The sequence below is a fragment of the Octodon degus genome, unplaced genomic scaffold, assembly GCF_000260255.1.
Source record: "Octodon degus isolate 3935 unplaced genomic scaffold, OctDeg1.0 scaffold00078, whole genome shotgun sequence".
NCBI classification, from domain to species: Eukaryota; Metazoa; Chordata; class Mammalia; order Rodentia; family Octodontidae; genus Octodon; species Octodon degus.
The window spans coordinates 2,564,409-2,585,129 of record NW_004524654.1 but is presented as its reverse complement, the minus strand read 5'-3'; the positions used below and the strand labels follow the sequence as shown (position 1 = coordinate 2,585,129).

Here is a 20,721-nt window from a genome sequence, read left to right as displayed (position 1 = left end):
GTGCGAGGTGAAGCAGGGAGTACTGGTGTGGGACAGCAGGGATAGACCCTGTCCCAGTCACTTCAGGAAGCAGGGTGCAATTGAAGTTTGTGTACAGACTGGGCAGGTACTTCAGGTGAAGGGAAGAAAAGGATAAGTGTTACTTTTTTTAACATTTAGAAGGGAGATTTCAATATATTTACACAGAATACTGACTTTCTGGGTCCTTTTTTTGTTTTGTTTTGTTTTTTGGCAGAACTGGGGATTGAACTCAGGCTCTTGCGCTTGCCAGGGAAGCACTTATTCTACTGAGCCATCTCCCCAGCCCTATTTACACAGAATTGAAGTCTGTATCTTTTATGGAATTGCTGCTTACGTTCCCTGCAACTGAGGTGATTAGAATGGAGTTGCTGGGGCTAGCCAGATAGCTCAGGGGACTAAAGCTACTCCTTAGGCTGGGGTTTAATCCTGGCCTGCCATACCAGCCCCACTACTGGGGGATGCTGTTGAGAGTGGGCATGGTGGTTCGCGCCTATAATCCCAGCGCTTGGTAAACTGGCAACAGGAGGATGAGTATGAGTCTAAGCTGTGTAGTGAGACCCAGTAGACCCTGTACTAAATACATTTTAAAAAAGAAAAATTAAAAAGGAGTCACTGAAGGTCAAAGAACACTGGTTAATGGAACAAAGGTCAAGGGAAGCGGGTGGGGGAGCTGCAAGGTGAGCAGGTGATGAGATGGTGTCTTGGAGGGAAGAGAAAATGTGAACAAAGCTTGGAGTGAGAGGGATGGATTTGGACAGACGCAGAGAAGGGTGCTGCTTCCTCCTGGGTCTCTTGGCAGCCTGGAGGCAAAGTCAACAGATGCATGCCCAAAAAGAAGATTGAGAGCTGGAGGACATTAAAAGTCATAGGGGAGAAATGTTGTTGAAAATGCTGTAAAGAGCCAGCCAAATAGCTCAGCAGATTAAAGCACCTGCAAGCAGGTGCAGGGGCCGCTGGTTCAATCCCCGGGCCTGCCATGCCAGCCCTGTCCCCCAGAGGGTGAGGGTGGGGGTTAAATGGCAATTGAGACTAGGCGTGGTGGTATACGCCTGTAATTCCAGCATTTGGGAAGCTGTTAAACAGGTGGATCACTATGAGTCCAATCTACTAGTGAGACCCTGAACACCCTGTAGACCCTTCCCTAAAATACTAAAATACAAAAAAAAAAAAAAAAAAAAAAAAAAAAGAAAGAAAGAAAGAAAGAAAGAAAATGCTGTAGATAGCGCAAAGAAGAAAAAAATACATAAAGGGACTTTCACCATGTAGGTGAGAATACATATGGAAATAAGCCTGGAATCCACATTGTGACCAAGGACTGGCTAGACTTTTAATAAGCACATTGTAGAGTCAACCTCTTTTTCACATGTTAAAAATTAGGATGAAATAATGAATTCTTAGTAGGTCTCCACAGGAAAATAATTTGCATCATTCCATTACTTAAAAATTAGTACCAGAGGGAAAATTCACTGAGCCCTGGTCTAAGGCACTTAAACTTGTACTATCATATGTAGGTTGCTGAACTCAAGATTGCATTAAAGGTTTTATCTCCGTTTTGTAGGAAGTTATCATGCAATTACTGTACATTATCTTTCCGTGTTGGTCCTATGAGAAGTTTGCAAACTTGTTATTGATAACCTTTGAATGTGAGTTCAATGAAAACCACGCAAATGCAGCTGTCAGCTGAGATAAATGTTTTGCCTGCCATGATACGTGAGAGGGGAGGGGGTTTAAAATTTTATTAGAACACATCCACACAACATTTTACACCACTTGAGCAACTATGCAGGTTCGTAGGCAAATAATCTCAGGTATGCTTTGAAATCGCCCCTCTGCCAGAAGCTTTATTTTGAGGGCGCCTAGCTTGGACAGATCCCTTTAGCATTACAAGTTGAAGTGGAATTGATCTTGACACCACTCCAAGAGTCTACTATTGTCATTTTGGTTTGATGGTAAATGACATACACCTGGCTTCACAAAATAAAACTATGTCCCACAGCTCATCGTCATATATAAAGGACAGTTGGCTCAGTGTGGTTGTGAAGTCACAAGATGATTCATCTGAAGTCATTCTGTTTAAATAGGAGGGAATACTGACATGAAAAGCTGCTGAAAGGAAAACAGCTAAATAAATAAGCAAATGGACAAATAAGTAAATGGCTTCATCGTCCCTCAGACATGCACTAGAAAAGATTAAAAATTGGTTTGCTCTTCTTCTGCACTGCAAGGCAATGTCATGTCAATGTTGGAAAGCCAACTTGCACTCGCTGGCTCACTGCGGGCATTTCTGCCCTTGTCTTTGGGGTTACTAGAGTGCCACGTGCACAGTTACACAATGCATAAAGGCGAGGGTCATTTCTAGGACAGATAATTGAACATTAATACTCGCTGACATCGTCGAAGGAATGATATGTCAACCTGACAGGGCCTATGTGCTTACATCTGCTGATTGGCTGCGGAGGAAGGCCCCTGTGTCAAGATCAGACCCCAGGCCTGGTTGCAGCAGGGCCCAGGATGATGTAGCCATTAATCAGGAGCTGCCATCTTGGGCCAAGAGAGTGTCTGTGGAATCATGAGAAATCCTGCGTGTGTCCCTGGCAAGTTATAGCCGTTATGTTGTAGTTTGGTAGGTTGACTCCTGGTTAAAAGAAAGAAAGAAAGAAAGAAAGAAAGAAAGAAAGAAAGAAAGAAAGAAAGAAAGAAAGAAAACACAAGAAATAAAACAAAAAATTGAAATAAAATGAAATGAAACAAAACAGAACAAAAGAAATAGTACTACATAGTTAGGGTTTGTATAATCTCATTAGAATTTTCAGTGGGCTAAATGTATTTCTTTCTTGTTTTTTTCTTTCCTTCCTTCTTTCTTTCTGAAACTATCTCTGAATAAATGTGGAAGTCATAGTGGCAGAAAGGGAAGCTGTGACGTGGTATATCTTTTGTTCCTATGGGAATTAGTTTTGATGAGTTTCTGGTTGTCTGAGTCACCCAGCATGATGAAGAAATCAAAGGCTTAAAATGAACTTACTTGTGAAGATTTATTTTTTGATTCTCAACAAAATATTAAACCCTGTAGATATATTTCTGAACAGAGGAAAGGTCCATGCAGTTAAGTATTTTACCCCTGAAATCATATGTACAGCCTTTTCTACTTCGTTTATGATAAATTTTTATTGAGTCAATCTCGTTGCTCTAGGATTTCCACAGCTGACACTTTACCCGACGTGTATCCATTCAGAGAAGAGAAACATGGAACAGCCGTGAGACCCTCTGCCACTCCCCTCCATTGTGCCTTCTTAAAATAGGGGTAAATGCTCTAGTGGTAGTTACTCAGTGTAGGTTTCCACTGCATCAAATGTTCTAAAATAGGGCCCCTGAGAGCATCCATTATCACATATTGGTTAACATCACAGATTTTTAAAAATCCCAGTTGCATTGGAGCCATGAAAAAAAAAAAAGAGCTTTCATCTGTAAAATCTAGTTTCCCTTTGTTATTAAAATAAATGAAGCCATTAAACAAAATATATGCATGTAATAGTTGAGTTCATTTACCATCATCAAAATGATGGAATTTTGCGTTTTAAAAAAATCGGGGCTGCCATTTAGGCCTGATGTGAAGCACTGACTCCAAATGTGTTGGAGGTTTCTTAAACTTCTCTGACTTATATACTTATATATGTATCTGGCCTCCTTCAACAGAAAATAGGACTCTGTTTCGGAGAGTTAAAGACAATCAGTGATGCTGTCCTACCCCTCCCCATTCCTGCGACCAAATGAAATAATTATAACTATTGATGAGCTCATACTGTGAATGTGCTAGGACTGAAATAATTTCCAAACACTTTATTTCCAAAGGTTTGTTTTTAATTACAGCAGCATTTGGTTGGCATACAAGGGCGAGTTCTCACTCTTGATCTCTGCTAGTTGGAGCCCAGGCCAAAAGATTCTCTGCTCCCTTTTCTTGAGAGCACACTTTTTTGCCAAATGTGGCGCTTGTCCTCTGCCAAGGAAGGCGGGCAAACTGCCACTCCTGACTTGCAGCCACCAAAAGACAAAGGCTCTCAACGTCCCCAAGTCCAGTGAGCCAGCGGGAGCCTCACGTTGTGATGAATCCAGATTCTTGATGCCTTTTCCCCCATAGACTTCACAGGATGCAGGGTTTTCTCGTTGCTTCAGTCAGTCTCTCCAGGGGAGTCAGGCACTTCCAGGAATGTGCGACCCTTGCAGGCTGCGGAAGGGTCGGAAGGGTCCTGCAAGAGTCCTGCAAGAGTCCTGACTCCTCTGCCTGGGCCTGAGCACTTCTCCCTTGTCAGTCCTGCCTCCTACACCTTGCTTTTTCAGTGCTTTCTCTTTGACACTATTTTCAAACAAAGGTAGTAATCATTTATTGACTTTTGTGGAGTTCAGATAAACTCAAGAGGCATCATAGCTGAGTAAAACATCTGATAGAGAAAACAGAACCTCTTTCTTGATAGTGGGCCAGCCCCATCATTTGTGGGGAATACGGCATTCAGAGCAAAAGTCACACAGAGCTTCTTACAGCCTGTGAAGATAAGGACAGGCCCTTCTATGTGGGGGCCCCCTACTCTCCCATAACACAACCAGAGAGCCTACCCTGTCTGTAATGGCCTCGAAGTGAGCTTGTCTGGATAAAGATAATTCAAGAAAGCCTTAAGATTTAACACAGGAAAAAATTTACCAGACTTACTTAGTCAGATCCCTACAAATTAGAAACTATTTTTTAAAGATATTTTTTTTACATAGATTAGCCCGACTGTATAAATCAGCTGAGATCCAGCTACATTATAAACAAATAGATGCTAAGCAGTTGGATATATGTTGTCTCATTGGACTGCCACCAGTTCTGCTGTCCTTACTTCACTGATGGGAAAGTCAGTCTCAGAAAACTAACATACTTTGATTAAGGCAGACAGTGAGCGTGCGTTCTAAGGGCTTCAGTTATCTAAGGAACTCAGTACACCTTGAAGACGGTTTCTCTTACAGTTGTCCTTTAGATTTGCCATCTGTAAATGTATAACCTCACCACTGAACCATAAATGGACTTAATGTCACTCACGTGACATAACGAGCTGATGACTCTGCACATAGACCTGAAAGCTCTTAGAGAGTGACTGAGGAAGGGGAAAATTAGGCCCCTTGGATAGGTAATTAGCAGCCTGTGTCACTAGTGAAATGGCAAAGAAAATACATTAAATAAGAGCAAGACTATCCGTAGTTGTTTCACAGAACAAACTGACCCATCATTTGGTAAAGGTTGTTCTTTCCAAAGCCTGTTTTAGAAGGGGCAAATGGCACGTTTAGACTTTTTCTTAGGTATTATCAGTTAGATTACTTAGACCAGTTCACGAGAAATGACAATAGCCAACTTAAAAGGTGTTCTTTGTTTTATCGTGGGCCTAGGGCCATGCACGTTTACACATTAAAAGGGGGCTAGGTCCGCTGCCTCACAGTAGGTTTCTGACAGACTTTATCATTAACAGGATAAACTTTGCACTTCAGTTAAGCGTAAAGGCAGCTAGGTTGGGGAGTAGGACCGTGGATCCAGGGCTTGTGACACAGGCTCTGGGCCATGTAACCTACAGCACTTGCCCTGTGCATACTCTCCGTCCTGCTTTTGCTCCTATAGAATGGGAAGGAAATGCATGTCCCTTCAACTACTCCTGGTAATTGTGATGCTCAAACTTGGGAAAATAGAACAAAATTACTTAAAAAATATAAAGGTCTATATAAATATAAGGGGATCAAAATCTTAAGAAGGGGGCAAACTGGCTTTAACTTGGATGAATTCTATTTTTCCCCCACTTTATCTGACAACCTTGCTGCCCAGAGATCCAGTTTTTCCTTCCGCTCATCTAAAATGGCCAGTGAACAGTCTCCCGGAGAAGTCTACCTCCCCGCTCCCATTTCTCCGTCCAGTTTGAATGAACCAATGGGAGAGCAGACTCTGAGAAACAAATACTGGGGATTTGCCTAAATTTTGACTAAGACTCTTCTTTCTTACATAATCCACTCTGGAGACAGACAGTGTATTCACATCAATAAATACTTTAGGGAGTGAGAAAGAGTTTGTTTAAGGAGGTTCATAAAGATAAAGGTAATCTTATTCCTAAAACAAGTCAAAGTTTTTAGAGCTATTTTTCTTTCTTTCTTTCTTTCTTTCTTTCTTTCTTTCTTTCTTTCTTTCTTTCTTTCTTTCTGTCTTTCTTGGGGGGGGTTCTTTTTAGTTTTGATTGTAAGATAAAGGTTTTGTTATTAACTAACATAAGCATAGTGCTGAATAATCTCTCACATTAAAAATTGAAGTGTGTATTACAGAGAATAGAGATAATTAAATAGCTGAGACTACAATGGGTAAAGGGAAAGGAGTTTTCATGAAAATTAGCTTAGTAAAGGTAAATTGCATTTGAATCTTAACTTCAGATCTGGGTGCTCTGCTATTTGGCATATGTTGAATTGATAATGTCTGTGTGTTAAAGAATTCTGATTGTTTCTTTCTCCTCTCTCACAGCTTATAAAAATGCAAGCAGACCCATCTAATGAATATTAATGGCTCCGATGTCTAGATAACACATAAACCCCCTGGATCTGTGGACTTTGGATGCAGTAGTCAGAGAGGATTTCTATGGCTTTATTTAATACCAAATTTACATACTTTTAAAGAATAAACATTATCTTAATATTTTAATATCAATATTCCAAAGTGGAGATTTTAGTGGAATAAAAAGCTTAATTTTTCCTCCCTGAACATTTTATTCACCAAGGTCTGCATTTTAAAAGACAGGAAACTGTTAGCAAAAAAAGAAATTAACTTAATCCCCCTTCATTAAGTTCCAGTCTTTTTTTGTTACTTAGAGACAAGTAATAATTATACCGGCAGTAATGCAAAGCATGTTTTACACTTTTGTTACACAAAAGGACTGCAGTTGTGAAGGGGACAGGAAAAGAAATGAGAACATTGATAAATACTGATATTTTCCCCTGAAATCTTCTGTGACTCTTGAAAGTAAATTTCACTCAGGTATCTGAAAGGCATTTTAATTCATTAACTGCAAAAAAAAAAAAAAAAAAAAAAATCTATACATGTGATTTTAAAAAATGTCAGTCAACTAGCTAAACAATATTTTCCTAGCTAAGATTATAAACACAGCAGGCAATGGGTGGAAGGTATCTGTAACAGTGATATATTCCAGCTCTCTTATAATCATAAAAAAATGGGCATTTTGTTTTCAAGTTGCTGTCTTTCGGATGGAACTTCTAGCAAACGCACAGTAAATCTTAGCTATGCATACTATTTAAAGCAAGCTTGCTCTCTCTGTCTCTCTGGCATTCTGAAAAGATTTTTTTCAAGTTTTAGCTTTGCAGAGGGGGAAATCATTAAAATGTAGTTTGTACCATTACATTCTATTATTTGTCATCTTTATGGCGGTTCTATAGTTTTCATTGCACCTTTAATGGTAAGCCTGGTCAGGAGAGGTGAGCGGGAATGTGGACCTGCTTGGCTGCGAGTGCTGCTTCGGAGTGTCTGCTAGCTGGGCTTCAATCCACGTCCCTGTAGATTTTAATGTCCCCACAGACTGCTGGCAGCCTGCTTCCAGCTGTGGCAGGCATGATGCAGTGAATTGCTTTTGAATGTTCTTTACTCAAATAGGCAGTAATTACAAGCTTAAAGAGGTTTAGTGGTCCAGTAAACTACATAATCACCCCTGAATTAGCCCGGGCTCATCAGTTGCAGTCCAGCAAGCTCGAGTCTGCTGTTTGTATGCAGCCTTGATCACATAGCAACCTGATCAGCAGGTGTGGAACAGCCAGAGTCCCCCATAAACACAACTGTCTACTGGGGACAATGATCTCTAATGAGATGAGGCTACACCATCACTGTAATTTAAGTGGGAAAATTAGCACTAGAGAATGAGCACCAGATCCAGGGGTCTTGAGTCATATTGGGAGCAGCGTGAGTCCTTCATCTCTCTCTCTCTGTCTTTCTCAAAAAATCTCCACACCAAATGCACTGTTCACTGTTCTGCTGGTAACATAGGAATACTTTATTCTGTATACAAGGATTTCTTTTCCTGAATATTTAATGTCAGATGGGGCGTCTGTAAAGGCAATAATGATGACTGTCAAAAGATTCATTTGAGAATGGTCTGGTAGTATTTCATCCTCCTTCTCTTCTCTCTTAAAGTCTACAGAACCCTTTCACTGTAGTTTTTAAAGTGAAAAAGTGGCCTTCAGGTTATCAGTGGGTCTCCTGTTAGCAGGCACATGCTCTGAAATAGCAGAGAGGAGCTGTATGGAGCATGAAAAAAAAATTGGTACTTTATTGGAGTTCATTGTATATATCAGTCATGAGCTTTCTTTTCAGCAGAGTGGTCCAGCACTCTGTGCTGCTGTTTGGTTGTGGGCGTGGCTGTGGCATTCTTGGGGGAGGAGCTCAAAGCTGCATCTCCTTCTGCCCCTTCTTCAGTCTTAGGCCCTGCTCAGATGCAGAACTTGAACCTCATCATCCTGGAGTCAAACCCTCGGAAGGGTGCTTTTGCAACAAATAACCCAACAACATCCTGGAGTGGATTTGTGGGAGACACAGCAGAAAAAAATCAGAGCAACATAAAAATTAAAAGAGTGAGCTGTGGAACTGGCATCTCGGGGTCAAGTTCCAGTTCCATCCTACCTGCGAGTACCTTAGATTCTGTCCCTCTGTTGCTTCTGTAAAATAGGTACAAATGTTTGCCACGTAGACTTGTAGGCAGCAATAGATGACCAAGCGTGTAAAGCAGTGAGAACAGGGTCCCCGCAGAGTAAATACCACATGAATGTCAGTTAAAGTAAACAAAACCTGTACTATTTGGGAAGTTACAGAATTAAGTGAGAAGATGAATAGTTGTCAAAAGTGAGGCAGCTGGCTTGGCTGACATGTATCTGAAGTAATCTTCTTATAATTGCTATTCAAGGAATTTGGGGTGTCTCACCTCAATAACACTTATTCATACAGCAAATATTTATGGGCACAGAACTGGGCTAGTCGCAACATGAGTGGGAACAGAACGTGTGCATTTATTAGTACTGTACTAAAATGAAATGGCTTTGAATGTAATTTAACTCATATTTGATTAAGAATCATATAAGAAATGAAAATAGTTGGAATTTATTTCAAACCAGACAATTTAAGGCATATTGAAGTACATTTGGATGGATTAGTAGGCATTTAGTTCTATGATCTTTAAAAGCATTCTTGTGTATAACCTATTATCATTCCTGTGTTTATAAGCAAAACTACAAGCACTAATAAAATGATGGACGTAGTAGTTCCCTTGAGTTTTCTGTCTTAAAGTAAGATCTACTTTAGCTTCCATTTACAGAACTGAGTTGTAGGAATAAAAGACACACACACACACACACACACACACACACACACACACTCACCCATTAAGATAATAGTTTCTTTATATAATGAGTAGTAATCATCTTATATATTCATGATTAACTCATCAGGAATGAGTAGGATTGCTCCATTCATCATATAAAAGACAAAAGAGTTTGGAAGTAAAAATTTCCAACTGACATCAAATTCCTGCTTTACTACATACCAGCAGTATAAACTTGAGGAAGTTACCTTTCTGAACCTACTTCCTTATCTATAAAATGAGCGTAAGAGTCATGCGTTCCTCTGAAGGCTTTCATGAGGGTGTGTATACACAATGAATTTGGAATGGTGCCGGGCACATCCTCACGTCCTAATGCATGTTGTGATGACTCTTTCTGCCACTCTTGATAATACTACCAAGCTATTATTACTTAAGAGCCTTCCTCTGGCCTCAAGGGAGAATGGAGAGAAAGTCTGGTGAACTAACTCTCACCACACTTCCGCTTGCCCCTTTGCTGCTTGCTTCCAAAGTGGAAGTGGTGGGTATTGTGGTGGGAGCGGTGGCTGGGGAAATGGCAAGCTCTTGCCGCTCTGTGCACCACAATTAATAACTGTGCTTGTAGACCTTTAGGATGCATACATTTTTGGTTTAAAAAAGGGAATAAGGAAGTGGGGAAGCACCACTGACTGGAGTGTAGGCAAGTAGGGGAAATCTCAGGACAGACTTGACACCAGCATCACATACTTAGGAGTCCCGGCACCTGTTTCCTGACCTCGCCCTAGCCGAGCCTTAAATTCCCCAGTTGTGAAGAGAAGCTAAACACCGTCCCTGGTCATAGGGTCACCAAGAGTACCTGAGATATGGGGGCAGTGCATCTGCAATACTAATAGTTCCAGTGGACTGCCAGTTAAAATGGTTCAGAAAGGACACTTGAAAGTGAAGCATGGGCTTTCTTCCTTACCCCACCCCACCCCATGCTCCTCCTGTCCTGTTTTTCTTTAATGGTCATTTTTGAATTTTCTCTTATAATCACAATTTTCTACTAAAAAATCAATATTTGAGCGTTTATTAATACTCATAACTATTCAGAATAATGCTAGCACCGTTCATGAATTTTAGTGTTTCTAGGAAAAGAATATTCATACCTGCTAATCTAGAGCCTGACATGTTATGAGTATACTTAAAAATAATTCTGTAGCATGTAATTTCACATGTCTGTATCTATACATATATATCATATATATATATATATATATATAATATATCTGATGAAGGATAGATTGAAAAGTGTTATAGATTTTCATAAGCAGCTATAGGAAAAGCTCAAATATAAATTACTATGAAGTGTCATAATATTACTATCTTTTCTTTAGTGATTTGATTTTATACTCAACTGAAATCTAAAAATTAGAATAACCAGTTGTATATTCTAGAAGAAATATCTAGAAGAAATCAAAGGATCTGATAAGTAAAACAGGCAAGACATCCTAGTATTAACCTCTAATAACCGGCTATAACATAGTGTTCTTCCAGCTAGTAGAAAAAGTCTCCTGGACACACAAACCAAAGATTTTGACTAAGTATCGCCCAGTGTTCTCCTCTTGTTGCACCCGTGTCACTTTCCAGTGACAGAACCAAGCTTCCAGATCCCTACCTGCCTTTCCTACTCGCAGCTTTTCCGAATGTCGCTGGAGAAGTCAGATGACTGTCTGCAGAATGATCCCACCAGTCTTCCTGAAATGCTGATGCTAAATAATAACTGGACACGCTTAGTTGGAGCACAAGGCAGGCAGGGGTGATGACAGAGAATTAAGAAAACAGGTCAAAATTCTATGACTTCTTTGACTATCTGCAAGCAGTTTTTGCTTCCTAGCTGGCACAGACATCACCATGATTCCTTCTTTTGATTCCAGGCTGCATGAGGATGCAGGACTCAACTACTATGCATTCAGACGCTGCTCTTCCACTGCACGGTGCATTGCTTTTGTAATGCAAATGCGAGGCACAAAGTGTCTCTTTGATAATGTGCAGTCAGAAGACAAAAAAGCATTCACTGAAACAGTAAAACTAATTCATAAAGCTAAAAGACAATAGGGAAGCATTATGGATTTTTTTTTAAAGAAAAAAGTATCCTGGATCAATGTAATTGTCACAGTGTAAGCTATTCACACTCAATGCATAAGGGGAAAATGGCTGCAAGTTTATTTAAAGTAAGAGAAGTTCTATGGGCAACACGTAGGTTAAACAAATATAAATGTATTTGGTGAGCAATTTTCTGCTTATCTTCTTAAAGCTCGAACATACAACTGGTTATTCTAATTTTTAGATCTTAAGTGTTTATTAGTGACAAATCTCAGAAGTTTTTGAAAGGGTACAGAGATCTAATGGTTAAAAGCCATGTGGAAAGATTTTTTTTTTTTCCCTTTAAAGGGAATATCTCTCCATCACATACCCCAGAGTTTAGCTCAAGGTCAACTTATATTAATGCATTAAACTTAGCTGTGGAGGAGGCATAGGGCTGGAGGAAAAAGGATAAAAGAAGTTCCAAGATTGTTCTCCCGACATATTCTGGCAAGCAACAGAACATTGCCTTGATAAGGCTTATATTGGACAGTTGCCATAATTCCTCTTGTTAGATCGGCTTCTCTGGTACCTATTCCCATACCTTTTAAAGTGTAGCATGTAACATTTTGCTTGAAAATTGCTTCCACCTCTATTGCTTTGTTATAGCTGTTTTGCAGTTTCAGTGGAGAGGCATTTCGGTGTCACAAGAAATTACTAATCTGAGGCTTGAGAAGGGGCAGTGTAGCCTTCCATTATCTCGCCCGAGAGCTCTGTACAGGATTATTTTCAAATTTTCTGCCGCCATTACAATGTGCTGTTAGAGTGGGCAAGGTGGGGAGGGAGGGGATGTTATTGAAACTTGGTTCCCAGGGAAGATAGGATAAAGTTCATCACTGTCTTGGCATCCACATTTGCAGGCAGGGGTGGACGTATTCATGAAAGGAGTCCATTTGGTTGAGGATGTTGTGAAGATATAAGGCTAGATGTTTTCTACGATGTGTACTGTGGACTCTCTTTCATTTCCCATTGATAGTCATCTGAGAAAGTGTGCTTGACTGTTCAAATAACTTTTCTTCCAAGGTATTGTAAGCTCGTAAATACCAGATAACCAAGATGAGTCCCTCCTCACCCATGCCAACCTTGACAGATAAAATTGGAAGTGTGCTTAGGTAACTCTTGAGAAAGCTACCATTTTCTTTCTGTCACTCTCTCTTCTTTGCAGCTGGTAAAATGACAGTTCAGACTTAACTTCTACATAAGCTATTTTTAGACCGTTTCCCCCAGACATTCTTTAACTGTTTCCATTATCCATGACACATACTCGGGGGATCGTTTTATGCTTAGATAAAGTGATTAGGCAATCACTGTGTTCTGGATCATTATTAGAGGTCATGCTGCAGATCCAGAAGCACCTGAAGAGCAGCAGAGACTCTAGAAGTCAGGGTGTTGGTTGTTGAAATAGTGACCGTTCTGCGGGCTCTTCCCTTTAGCCGGGCTTCCCCTACCCACTACCCACAAGCCACTTATTTTCCTGTTAACTTCCAGCATCTCTCTCCCGGTGAAAGCAGCCTCATACATGTGAGTAAGTTTAATGCTGAAAGGGAGGGTCAGCCTTCCCCATCCATAATCACTGTTTTATGGCTTTCACTCATTCCTAAGGTGTTAATGCAGATCAAATGGGAAACACTTGAGACAGAACCCTTGCAGCTACCGCTCTGCCCAGCTCTCCCCTCTCAATCGTTAATTCTTATTGTAAGATCTAAAGGTAATTTTGTTTGCTCTCTTAATGCCTTGCAGGTCTCCCAGTGGCCCTTACATATCCTTTCTCAAATTCCCATCTTGATCAATTGTTTGCAAATAATTAAGCTTTTAAGAGATAATGGCAGGAGGCTAATGTACACAACAAAGGCGAGGGCTCCCTTGCTGTCTATCGGACTGTGGTCAGATTTACTCCGATACACCAAAGTGATTAGGATGATTGGTACAGCAGGCAAGAGGTGTACATCTTCCCTTCTCGAGAACCCCCTGATCTTTCTTCCACTAAAGTTCTTGTCATGTAGATGCCATAAAGCAAAGGCATTCAGGGAAGCAACCAGGAGTGGCCTTAGTTGCAGTGGCTTGGAAAGAGTTTCGCACATTAGCCCTGAAGTGGCACTTTTCAGGGATCACCCTTTATCTCTTGCAAGATGACATCTGCTTTTGCACACGGCCTCATCAAGCCTGTGGGTGGAATGGGGCTCTGGGTGTTTTTACTGCAGCCTTGCCTGTGGCGCTGTTGGCTTTTTGTCAAGTCAATTTTTCTGTTGTTGGGTCTACAAAGGAATAACTCATGCCATCCACAAAAAAACTTACCTAGTAAAGATGCATAGGATTTAAGATATTTAAACGTATTGGGTTTCGGCTGAAAAGCCTCCTTTTTGTGAATATTTGTGGATTAGCTACATGAAGTCATGACTTTCATGTGATTCTAGCCATTATAGACTCTTTTTTTTTTTTTCCCCAGAGAGTTGAAAAGTTTGTGGGACACCAAGACCCAGAACCATGAAAAAAAAAAAAAAAAAAAATCAGCTGGCCCACCATAGTCAAGGGTAGAAACTTTGCTGATACTGTTGTTTCCATGTTAACAATGGCCAAATTATTAGGATATTTAATATTATTCAGGCTCATTCCTTTCCTTGTAGATATATAAGAAAACATATCCTGAACAACTGAAATGGCTTAGTGGAGACAGAGTGCTGGGTTTCCTTAGCTTGAGGCTGCCTAGCAATTATGCTGCATGAAATTAGACACAGTTTGTTCCAATTACTTAAAATCAGATCACATGAAAAGTGACAGAGCAAGAAAAAGATAGACCTTTCTTATTTTACGATACTTAAATTATGAAATCAGCAATTCTATGATGTGAAGAGACAACTGAAATTTGCACTGAACATTTGAGGGCCACATTACTGTTCTTTAAAGATATACAATTCAGGTAATTTTAATGACCCAGAGAATTTTCCTGACAGCACTTGCATAAATGAAATGTGAGCTCCCCTTGCTTTATAAGAATGGATATAAAACTTCCGCACAAACAGGCATGCAAAAATACTCTTGAAAACCCAGGACAGATAAATTACTGTGACAATTCTCAATTTCCAGAGTAACTAAAGATAAATGGCATAAATATTAATTTTTATCCAGTTCTGGTCATAACATTAAAACAACACTAACAAGACAGGGCCTAGGTGTTATTATTCAACTCTGCTGAAGAACATATTGACATATTTATTTGTTCTATGGAAAATCACTGAAAGAGATTTCCATAGTACCTGGAAAACTGTGAGCAAATAGTATGACAGAAAATGTAGATTGGAAGTTGTTTGTATACATGTTGGCAGCTTTAGATGGTAAGTAATATCTGTAGCTGATGGTTAAAGCTGCATATTTCAAAATATGAAATAATTTGCATTGGGTAATAGTGTAGGAGCTACTAGCATGTGTAACCTTTAACTTCAGTATGTCTTAATGCTCTCAGTGACAAAACTGAGGACTAGAAAATTGTCCTGTGTTGAAAGTTGTATAGTTGTTAAGTGGCAGCATAATTTGTACAACTAATAGGGTCATTTATATTATGTACAATTCTTCAACTAGTACAGATATAGCACTATTATATATCAAATTATCACTCAATGATATGTTTATAGGATAAAAGATTGATTTGGTTTGAGTTTTGTGGCAAACATTTATACAGTAGTAATTATGGCATAAAACCTGAAGGAAATGAGAGGAGTTTAGTTCAAGACCCAATCATGGAATTTTTGGCTACAGTTGTCAGTGTTATTTTAAGAAGGGTCATTGTCACCATTGTCTTAGGTCTAATGTGAAATTTGCATACTTTTATTTGAAAAGAGTGGGTTGACATCACTTTGAAAAATGAAAGAGAAAGTGGTGTAATGGTCGGATCTTAAATCAGGTTGTTTATACTTTCTGTGGGCTTTAAAACAAAGTTTGTCATTCATTTTTCTGTTGCATTTGAGTGGAGGGTATCTGTGTATCTTGATAAGTTATGGCTACTCTCTTAGTTCTTCAAATACTGATGTCTTCATTTGTGCTTGTCTGAGTTTTAAGGATGGAGAATAGAGAAGGTAAGGTAATTGGAGAGCTGGGATAGATGAATACGAAGAAACAGCCCAGGAAGGAAACACACCATTAAAACAAGTGGTTCAAAGGCTGATGCCTGCTAATAATAAGAAAAGAATTGATGTGAGATGGATGAGAAGGAGGGGTAGTGCATAGTGGAGAAGGCAAAGCTTGATTTTTGATCTGATCTCTGAAAGTAACATGGGAACAGGAGCATCAGTGACAGAAAGCTTCCTGTGATGCAGCTAAAGAAAGGATAGCTAGGTTGGGCACAGGGCAGGGGCAGGGCAAAGAGGAAGACTGTAAAATCTGAGGGGTGGTCAAAGTTGGACAGTGGCTTGTCTCAAGGGTGTGGTATGCAGTCTGGAGGGTTTTGATAGGACACATTATCAGGGATTACTCAAGGCATTTGTCACATTCCTCAGTAATAGTAAGGCTTAGACTCTGCAGGGGAAGGAGGATGTACCACTGATCCATGCCTGCTACTCACCAACTCTTCCCCTGGCCAGTCTCCTCACCTGTAAAATAAGAGGGGTGATAGATTCCACTTATGTCACTCAAAGGGATATAATGAGGATTAATTGCCATCCTGACTGTAATATATGGGGAGCTCTTTAGAGAAAGGCACTATATTCCATGAAAGCAAAGCCTTATTCTAATTGTGTATTTATTGATTAAGTGACAATCAAGACAATGCTTATGAGAAAAATTGCTATATCTCTGCTCTCTACAGATGTATCCCATGTGTATAGATACAGAAGATATTTAAACTTACATGTAAGAGCACTGAAGTGATCATTAACAAGCCATTTTAGCATGTCTAATCAGACATTATTAATAAAATTAAAAGGTATGTTAATTAGCATTCAATAGACCAGAATTTAGTTTCTATGGCATAATAGTTAAATTGAGGGTTGGGGTTGCCCTTACCCATTCATAATAGAACAGATGGTTGACTCTTGGAACAATTTTGTCTTGGGAGAATTTATGGAGAAATGATGTTTCAAGCCAGCCAGTGTCTCCTTAGAGGGCAACCATACCCTCAGTTGCTCTTTTAGGCTTTAGAAGTGTGTATTTTAAATTTAAATATAGTTCAAAATGTATTCCTGCTAAAACTTAGTTTAGTAGATTTCCAAACATTCTTTTTTTTTCTTTTTCTTTTCCTCTGAGACAGGGTCTTGCTATGTAGTTCAGGCTGGCCTTGAATTCATGGTGAGATCCTCCTACCCTCCTGCCTCAGCCTCCCAAGTTTTAGGAATACAGGTGCGTGCACCACCATGCCCAGCTTCCATACATTCTTATAAGAGAGTGTGCATTACATTTTATCATCTAAGCCTATTTTTTTTTTTAAAAATCTGCTCTACTTCATCAGGAGCATAGTTGGGTTTATTCTCAGCATGCAAAATATGCTGATCTTTGACCTTCTGTTGGCCTGTGTTAGGAATCCCAATGTGTGTTGACATTCATACACAGAAACCAACTTGAGTTGAACCATGTTTATGCTTTGCTGAGGAGCTAATATGAATAGTGGTTTAAACAACACATACTGATTTTTATTCTCTTATTTGTACTCAACAACATGATATTTTGGAGGGAGACTCTCTCACCTAAATACTGGTGTATCAACTGTTGGTTAAAATGTTTCTTTAGAAGTTCATGGTTCAATAAACATACTGGATCAGGATGATCTACTTTTAGATGATGAAAAATGGCTTGGCTTTATTCAAATCCTATAAATCATGGTGAAGATCTTACTGAACTTTCTGTATTTGCAACAAATAAACTTGTTAAAGGATAAACTCGGTATCAAGGTTCTGCAAGTATCCTAAGTAGCTATTTATACACTTCACTAATCTTTGTAATTGCCTTGTCTTTTATTGCCATTAATTAGATGATGTAGTATTCCATTAATAAAAGCGACACACCTCAGCATTTTTACCTTTAATTATAGACTTCACTAGACATGCAGGATATTGACAAAGTGGCCTAAAGATTGCCTGACATACACACACATATATATATTTTTTTATCTCTCTCAGCATCCTTACCCTTCTGAAGAACAGAAAAAGCAGTTGGCACAAGACACAGGTCTCACCATCCTTCAAGTGAACAATTGGTAAGTAATTGGGCTTCATGTTTACACACAGTCTGTTTTTCCCGCTGGCAACCTACAGCTTATGTTTGGCATTATGAAGCCACACCCCGGTGTTGCTACTTTCTTCTTGGCTTGTTGATCCAAAGGTGAAAACACACTGTTGACTGATAGGTAAGAGCATTTTCTAGTGTGGGCAATAAAGCATTGTGTTGTCTTCCACCTCTTTTATACATGGATAGGCTTTGTGTCTAGAGTGAATGTGTGTTTAATTTACATTCTCCCTGCTCTGAAGATGTATCACTCTTTTGGTTATTTTTCCCTTCAAGTTAATCTGTAGGATGGTATCATCCTATTTACTATAAAACAAAATCTGTGGTTCCATATCACTCAGTTTTAAACTCATCAGTTTGATTTTTAGGAGGGTTGTGCATTCAGGGATGGTCTTATCTCTCCTGATCATCTTTCATCCCCCAAATACTAAAAGGAAGAAATTATTTATCATTTTACTTTGAAGCTATCCAAACCTGAATGGATCTCATAGCTATACCATAAGGGGCCAGCAGGTATAGGTCAGTGTGCGGTCCTGAGTTCAATTCCTGGTTCAAAGAAAAAAATAAAAAAGCACTCAAGGCTGTGCCAGACTGCTTCTAGGTGAAGTATAAATGCCTGATTTGGGGCAAAGCTGAGTTTTTTTTTTTTTTAATATATAGAACACTTCATGAATTTGCATGTCATCTTTGCTCAGGGGCCATGCTAATCTTCTCTGTATCGTTCCAATTTTAGTATATGTGCTGCCAAAGCGAGCACAAAACTGAGATTTTATACCAAGTACTACCCAGTGGTATTTTAACAGTGTATACTGGCATGACAACAAGGCGTTCAGAAAGTATGATTCACTGCCTTTTGTGAAGGTTCTGAAAGTCAGGTTTTATGCAGTCATCCAGCGCTGGTGCCATATTTGAAGGCGATCGAAATCCAATATCCTCTAAAACTAAGTGTATCTAATTAATTGTCCTAATATTTTTAGATTAGTGCTTATGATAGAGAAACCTTATCTTCTTTGAAGTAAAGTCCGGGAAAGGCCCAAAGCATGGTTGGGGAGAGCGGAGAACTGGGAATGCCCATTTGCAGACAGAAGTATTTCTTTCTATTCAATAAGTGTCAAAGATTAATATTTCAGAATCTCTGATTACATAGTCTAATCCATTTTGGTGAATAAATTCATTCTTGATGTCCATTGCACCTACATTAACAGACCCTTCTCTGTTAGAAAGCCTGTGAGCCTTTGGGAGAGATTTCAGATATATTAAACCCCATTACAGAAAATGTGATTTCTGTCAATATAATCCCATGTATTCTTCAATTTAGTATTTTAGAGATAACAAGCTACTTACAATATATTTGCCTTTGGAGGATTAATTTACAAAGTGCACTATCTGCAAGACGCAGGCAGACTCACACAAGCATTGCTTGTCAGGGTTATCAATTTCTATGACCTTCCTGCAGCCCTGAGAGATCAATGTTGGCAGCCCTTTTAGTCAGTGGCTAGGAAGCCAACCAAATGTATACTACATTTAAGTGTGAGAATAGTTGCATTGGGGGCTGGCAAGATAGCTCAGTGGACTGAAGTGCTTGCTTAGGCAAGCTTAGGCACATTCTGGGACCACAGTTTGATCCCTGGTACCACATGCACCAGCCCCGCTCCCAGGGTGGGTTGAGCTGGCCAGAGTCCAGGAGTAGTGGCACAGGCCTGTAATCCCAATGATGGAGGGGGTCTGAAAACAGGAGGATCACCATGTGTCCAAGCTGCACAGTGGGACCCTGTAACAGCCAAATACATTAGCAATAATAATAACAATAATAAATTAAATACATGCGATACTAAAAGTTTTGCCACTCCCTATTTTTTATCTGATATTACATTTTAATTTTCAAGACTGTTGATGTGACGTATTGAAGCTTAGCTTTTCCTGGGCTCTGGATGATGTCACAGGAGAGGCCGTCAATTTTACAGCCACACCTGGACTCACCTATTTTAACCCTTAAGCCAAGGTGGCACAGTCTTAATACAATGGAGGCGGTACAAACTTTCTGTTTCCCTGAGAAATGTTCTCATTTGAAGTTGAAGGAGTGGCAGGGCAAGCACATTAATTAAGGAACAGTGACGCGCTGCCTCTCGGATGATCTATCAGGCATGCCATCTCTTTCTCCTTGGTGTTGCTAGCAAACTCCATTCGTAAACATAGTAACCAGAGAATCAATTCCAATACAAATGGCTTTTTGTGGGCAGACCATCTTATAGGATATTTTCTCTGAGTTCAGGGGCAGGAAAGCATTCCTGTACAAGCAATGTAGATGAGGTATAATAAAAAAAATTATGGCAAATGTTTAAATTTTTTAGAAGTTACAGTAAAAGACACATTGGAACTAACCTCCCTCAAAATATTTCTTTCTTACTGTGCATATACTTATTCTATCTTTTTTTTGCCATTCTCTCAAGTAACTCTGGAAGTCCTCTTTCATGAGTATCTTTAGTGGCTCTGTTCTGACTGCTTCAATGTCCTGAATTGGTTCAAAACATTTACTTTTCATAGTCAGTTTGGCTTGGGGGAAAAGGCAGAAGTCACATAGTACCAGATCCAATGAATAAGGAGGCTGGGAACACAAGGCTGCCTTCATGAGCTGCCTTCCTGCTGTGTGGCAAATGGCAGCAGGATTCACATTTCTGATCATACCTTAAAAGGCATTTATGAAAGGGGACTTTAGAACTGCTTTAGAAAGTGGCAAGAATGATGGGCTAAGGGTGTTCAAAGTGAATAGGAGGGCTGGCCAAATAGCTCAGTGGATTAAAGCACCTGCAAGCAGGTGCAGGTACTAGGGGTTCAATCCCCAGGCCTGCCATGCTGGCCCTGCCCCCGGAGCACACTGAGGTGGCAATTGAGACTGGGTGCAGTGGTGTGCACCTGTAATCCCAGCTCTTGGGAGGCTGTAAACAGGCGGATCACTATGAGTCTGATCTAGTAGTGAGACCGTGAACACCCT

The 20,721-nt window shown here is 39.8% G+C and overlaps 1 protein-coding gene and 1 non-coding gene across 3 annotated transcripts in view; one reads left to right on the top strand and one right to left on the bottom strand.

Moving 5' to 3' along the window:
- The window catches only part of Meis1 (Meis homeobox 1), a 135,908-nt gene that overhangs the window by 91,092 nt on the left and 24,095 nt on the right, over positions 1-20,721 (top strand). For both annotated transcript variants that reach the window (XM_004636144.2, XM_004636141.2), the window contains exon 9: positions 17,624-17,700. In XM_004636144.2, coding sequence (XP_004636201.1) covers positions 17,624-17,700 — 77 coding nt within the window. The remainder of the gene's footprint in view (positions 1-17,623; positions 17,701-20,721) is intronic.
- Positions 18,380-18,486, bottom strand: LOC111818063. Its single transcript, XR_002822133.1, has one exon. It is a non-coding gene; the product is annotated as a U6 spliceosomal RNA (small nuclear RNA).